This window comes from Antedon bifida, chromosome 5 (genome assembly GCF_963402885.1).
Source record: "Antedon bifida chromosome 5, ecAntBifi1.1, whole genome shotgun sequence".
Classification (NCBI taxonomy): Eukaryota; Metazoa; Echinodermata; class Crinoidea; order Comatulida; family Antedonidae; genus Antedon; species Antedon bifida.
Window position 1 is genome coordinate 25,949,218 of NC_136230.1, and position 5,989 is coordinate 25,955,206.

Below are 5,989 nucleotides of genomic sequence, written 5' to 3' on the forward strand. Positions count from 1 at the left end.
TGAACTATCAAGGAACTTATTTAAAAAATATTATAACACTAAAATGAAAAAAAAAATATCAGCTTAGAAAAAAATTAAAAATAATGATGATGCTGATAAAACTAATTTGCATATAGGATCATCACTATAAACTTTTGACTTACTGTGTTAATTCGTTCCAGCTCATTGAAGTATGACAGCTTACTAGTAATGGTTTCTGCTTTATTTACTAAGCTTGTCTGAAAAAAAAAAACCTGTTTTGTTAGAAATAGAATTAAATACAATTTTACAGGCGTCCTTGGAAAAAAAAAGACTATTTTGAGTCCCAAAATTGTCCCCTAGGGATTATATTGAAATCAAAAGAATCACTTTTATGGGATATCTGTCATGTTATCCTGATCTTTCTTTCATTCAAAGGTCTAGACCAGTCTAGTTTTACTTGTTTTCTCAGAGACTCTTGACAGGCTTCGTGGAGAGCAATTGCCTCCTTCAACAAGCTGAAGATTTTGCAACTAAGAGGCCTACAGCTAGAAGGCCTAGTGTGGTGTGTGTGATAGTGGTTGTGTGAACTGGTATGCCAGGGTAACCCCCTACTCGTCTCGAAAGATGTTACTAGGTTTTTTAAAGTATCACTGAACCTAAAGTTTATATTCCTTTTCCGAGAGACGTATCCTACCACCAGAACCATGAAGTGAGTAAGGCTTGAACCCTTGCTGATAATAATATATGGTATTTATAAGGTGCCCTTCGAAAAAAAGACCGGAGCGCCGTACATACATAAAATATGCATTACACGCTTAAATGGTACTCTCTCTATTCAAGGGTCTATACCACTTTCTCTACCCTTGTTTCACTTACTTGTTCTCTCAGCGACTCCTCACAGGCTTCGTGGAGAGCGTTCGTCTTCGTGGAGACAAACACATGTTGCTTCTGAAGCTTCTCTAGATGGACCAGCGCCCTCGATACTTCCTGCAGCACGTCCTCACATTGTCGTTTGTATTCTGATAACTGATCACAATGAGCTCTGATAAAATAAGTCAAATGTTTACTATGCTACTTACACTCTGTCTACACTATCAAACTAAAAAAAAGTGTGATGTGCCCAAATATGGTAGTGATATTCCCAAATATGGTAGTGATATGACATCATCATGTCCATATTTGGGCACATCTCATTTTTTTGTCACATAAAGTTTGATAGTTTAGACAAGGCTTTACAGGGAACACTTCTAGTACAAGGACACTTTAGGTTTGATATACAAAGATCCTGTGATCGTATTTACCAACAATCAACTTTATGTCACAAAAAAATATGAAGTGTCCATACAGTATATGGACATGATGATGTCATATCACTACCATATTTGGGTATATCACTACCATAATATTTTGGCACATCACTCTTCTTTAAACTAGTTTGATAGTGTCGACATAGCTTTTGGCTAAGGGGAAAACTTAAAATTAAAAATTTAAGGGAAATACTAAAATAGTTATTGAGTTGTGGGAAATATCTCACTTGGTGAATACAGCCACAGGATTTTGAAATATTGATTGGAAGGGTGGGTGGGGGGGTGTTGGGTTGGGAGCGGGAGGTGTGTGTAGTTTTGAGAGTCTAAAAATTAAACTTATCCTAATGTTGAGCACCCCCTTGGATCCTCCTATTATCTACATATGTACATTAGGAATAATTTAAGGAATTTTATTTAGATTTTATTATTTATCATACTTGTAAGATATTTCTTCATCCATATCCATCAGTTGTTCAACTTTATTAAACCAAGCAAAAAACTGGAAAAGAAAAAGACAAGTTATAAACACTTTTTGTTTGTCGAAAAAGAAAATACAGCATAGCAATGTACCTGAAGATGAATACATAAAGGTTGAAATATGTTATATTGGCTTGCCTCACTTTTTTTGGAGTTTATTTTATATTTTCATAGAATGTACTGTACAAGATTTAGATTATTTTCATATAAATGATGATGTAAACAAAATAACAACTTCTTTAAATTAATATTGATTTATTAACATTTTCTGCTAAAAGGTATATAAATATAAGAAATACAAATAAAGAACACAACAGGCAAAAAACATATTATAAACTGTGCGGTGATATACTGAAAATGTATTAATAATAATTTGAAACAATAAGATGAGGAAATCTGTGAGAATGAGAAAAAGTCGCCCCAATCGAGATTCAAATCCGGAACCTTCTGCTTGATATGCAAACTGGGGCTTTCATGGTATTGTTCAAACCCAATTGGATAGTGACTCTTTAACATTCTTGGCTTGGTACAGCAGAACAGCATTATTCAATTGTACGCACGCGCACCAGAGATCAAATTTGGTACGCCCTCATAATATAGAACACATATTTTTTATATCTCATTTATTTGTAGGCCTACTTAGTGTAAAGCACAAAAACCCAATAGTAATATAAAATGCATTTGGTTTTATTCAGCACAACCAAATATATAAATATGCATGGTTGTGGAAAATAAATAAAAACACACTAACTTGTTGGACATTTTCAATTTTCTCATTTTCCATATTGAGTGAAGCAAAACCTTGATTGATGACATCTTCACCGACATTGGAGAAGTCAGATGATAACATCGGTCTGTTTTGACTAAACATTCCAATTTCGTCAATTGGTATCTGAGAAATATTAAAACATCATTATATTAAAAGCATTTTTCTTACCTACACTGTATAGATAGGCCCTACCTAATATAGGCCTAATGATCAACCATGTCAGTTAGGCCTACTACTGTATAATAACAATAAATATAAATAGGCTAGGCCTAGGGCCTGCCTGTAAATGATAAACTTTATTGAACAAATGCTTTTGTAGTCATATCAATCAGCTTATAAGGCAATAAAAAAAAATCTGACATTTAAATCTTAAATAAGAAGCGAATTATACAAGTAAAATGAAATAGTAAAAAACAAAATAATTTTACAGACAGAGAACAATTCACTTAAAATCATTATGGAGTTATCAGTTATGTTTTATTTTATTATCTATTTTCCTAGCTAGGCATTATAAATAATAATTATTGAGGTTGGGTCAACTTGTCTCTATCTAACTTTAAACGCAGTAGCAGCAAAAGTTTACCAAGCCTGAATATTGATATGATATATATTTTTTATGGCTAGGCCTAGGCCCTATGCCTATACAATTTGGGTGTCCGCGAATCAGACAAGACGTGATGACGTGGGCTTCCGAACTAAACGAAAACACAGCCTAGACCTAGCCTAGCTCTGAAAATATTATTATTTACCTCTATTGGCAGAGGCCTAGTGGAAGCAATTGTTGCCAATTCCATGAAACTATCTTTCTGAATGTCAGATAGCGGCGCTTTTGGGTCCCCTTTATGTTCCCAATAGCTCAGTTTTTCACGAATAACTTTAGCGTTTTTCATCTTCGTGGATTCAGCCATTTTTTGCAGACGACGTAAACAGTACTAATATGACGCGCCTTCTGTGCAAAAAAATTATTGGATTAGCAAAATTTTGGACCATTTGTTTTATTGGAACTTTTTAGGTCTTATAGGTACGTCGAGACACAATATGGTGATATTAGTGCAATATGCGCACATTATATATCACAATATGCATAATTATGCAAATAATTAACTCGGAAAAGTGGCCTAGTTTGTAATTTTTTTTTTTGGAAATAATAATTACCGTACACACACAATTGTCAGAAATCTCTCCAGCAATGTAGTAAATTCTTAAATCAGCCTGTGATAATCAATTTTGGTCTTTTAGTGCCATGAGCACCAAATAATAGTAGGCCTACTTTATAGCTGTTTCATATTCAACACACCTCAAAAACAGTATAAGCCTAGGATTTTTCTTCTGTAGGCCTACTCTGATTCCCTGCTACTTAAGTTGATGCCAACTAGAAAATAAGGGCTCTAAAACCGATTGAAAAAATTTATAATTAAAATCGCACATAATTTGATAGTGGTATAAAAACAAATCTGTAATAGAATATTAAATGGAGCATTTATACCTTGAACCTCAAAGTAACAATACCGCAATTTACTTTATAACACCTGCTTATATTCTTCTTGCCATTTGATTAATTACGCATCACGTGTCGTTCATTATTTTGCAATGTAATTATACTGCTCAGCTTCTTTTTGTAAAAATGTTGATGATTTTAGCCACGCGAGGCATTTTGTTCACTACGCCGTCAATAACTGTTTTACACAGGCCGGCTCCAAAATTGGAAACGCTGCTGGTTTGAATGACCTAGCTTCACGGGCTATGGGAATGATGTTTCAAGATGAATTGAATAAAAGTTTAGTTTGGTGTTTTTTAAGAACAAATATGATTAATGTTTTCGTTGAATTTTGTCGCCTCGTTAAATTTCTCATGAATCTCACCATCGATTCTAACTCATAAACATTTATTATTTGTATATAATATATGACTGGTTTTCTTCCGGGGGTTGAATTCGACTCGTGTGACACTGATCTCGCCTATAAAACTTGTCACCGAGCGTCCCCGATATTTTCCTGGGGTTTCCCCTGCTTTCTTACATATGTAATTATCAAAGGGAACTTCCCGTTCAACTGACACCCTATTCACAGCGAATCCTGAACCTGTTTTATCAATGAATGGGACCTTTAGAAAACGTATGAATAGAGTGTCGATAAGTACGATTCGACGGGATTTCCCGTTCTTAAAATAATACCTAAAATAATTTATTCTGGAATCCGGGTGGCTATAAATACATAAATAGTCAGATATTATAAAATACACCATTAGCACCACTGTGACATAGGTATTAAGATGTATGTGGCTCCAAGTGGAAAAAAACCCGTGAAAACGTCATTGCTAAACTCAGCCTAATTTAGTGGAGCTTCATCTCTGAAATTTCAGGTAAGGATTTTAATATTGCTATTGCATAAAATGAATATTACAGTAATCGAAGACAATTAGTGCACTATTTACAAGTAAATTTCCCCGAAACCTTGAAATACCGGAATGGTGTCCGGCGGTGGTTTAGTTGTATACCAACCTCGAAACCAGTTCTAGAAATACAGGGATGGTGTGTCCGGCGGTGGTTTAGTTGTATACCAACCTCGAAACCAGTTCTAGAAATACTGGGATAGTGTCCGGCGGTGGTTTAGTTGTATACCAACCTCGAAACTAGTTCTAGAAATACCGGAATGACGTGTCCGGCGGTGGTTTAGTTGTATACCAACCTCGAAACCAGTTCTAGAAATACCGGGATGGTGTCCGGAGGGGGATAGTTTAAAAGACCCGAAGCCTGAGTCGATTGTTTTGTGGATAAATAGTGACGTTTATAACTCATAAGTTATGTGCCATACATGTATATTATGAAGTAATTATAATCTAAAGTGTTTTTTGAAAATGATATTGTATACGGTAATACAATTAGAATGACTCAAGTTCCAATTTCAACAATTTATTTGCACATACAGACAACGTTTCATGTTAAAAATCTACAATCATCAGGTGAATAAAATAAAATAAAGAATAATATAGTGTAGTACAACAACGTGGGTAATATTAATTAAGGACAGGTTATTGATAAAATAATAATGCCGAGGTGATATGATTTGAATTTATTTGAAAAATACATAAAAAAATTATTTATACTGTAGCTATCTGACTTTACAGATAAATACATTATAGAAGCCTTTTCCAGGTAGTAAAAAAAAAACAGTAGCTTATTTTCATTGGGGTCACAACTTCCGTTATACAGATAGGCATACCAGGGATTAACTCTTCCCTGGGCATACTTAGACTTTATCGTATCTAATATGAAATGATACTTAGATCGTATAAGATAAAAAAAAAACAGGCTATGGAAATTTTGGCGATCTAAAATTAGTTTGTCCGACGCGATAATGATCAAGGGGTTGATAACTCGTGGCTAGCTGTGGAAGAAACGTATTTTAATAGCAGAATACTCAGCTTTAATAACTAATTAAGGATGTTTCGATCAATTAATCATATATATGTTTAT

The 5,989-nt window shown here is 34.2% G+C and overlaps 1 protein-coding gene across 1 annotated transcript in view; it reads right to left on the reverse strand.

Moving 5' to 3' along the window:
• Window positions 1-5,989, reverse strand: part of LOC144842767 (conserved oligomeric Golgi complex subunit 3-like) — a 40,219-nt gene that overhangs the window by 15,229 nt on the left and 19,001 nt on the right. Inside the window, exons 2-6 of the mRNA XM_078699297.1 lie at window positions 3,264-3,463; window positions 2,497-2,637; window positions 1,706-1,767; window positions 838-1,003; window positions 144-218 (exon numbers count right to left, since the gene is read on the reverse strand). Coding sequence (XP_078555423.1) covers window positions 144-218; window positions 838-1,003; window positions 1,706-1,767; window positions 2,497-2,637; window positions 3,264-3,422 — 603 coding nt within the window. The 5' untranslated portion in view covers window positions 3,423-3,463. The remainder of the gene's footprint in view (window positions 1-143; window positions 219-837; window positions 1,004-1,705; window positions 1,768-2,496; window positions 2,638-3,263; window positions 3,464-5,989) is intronic.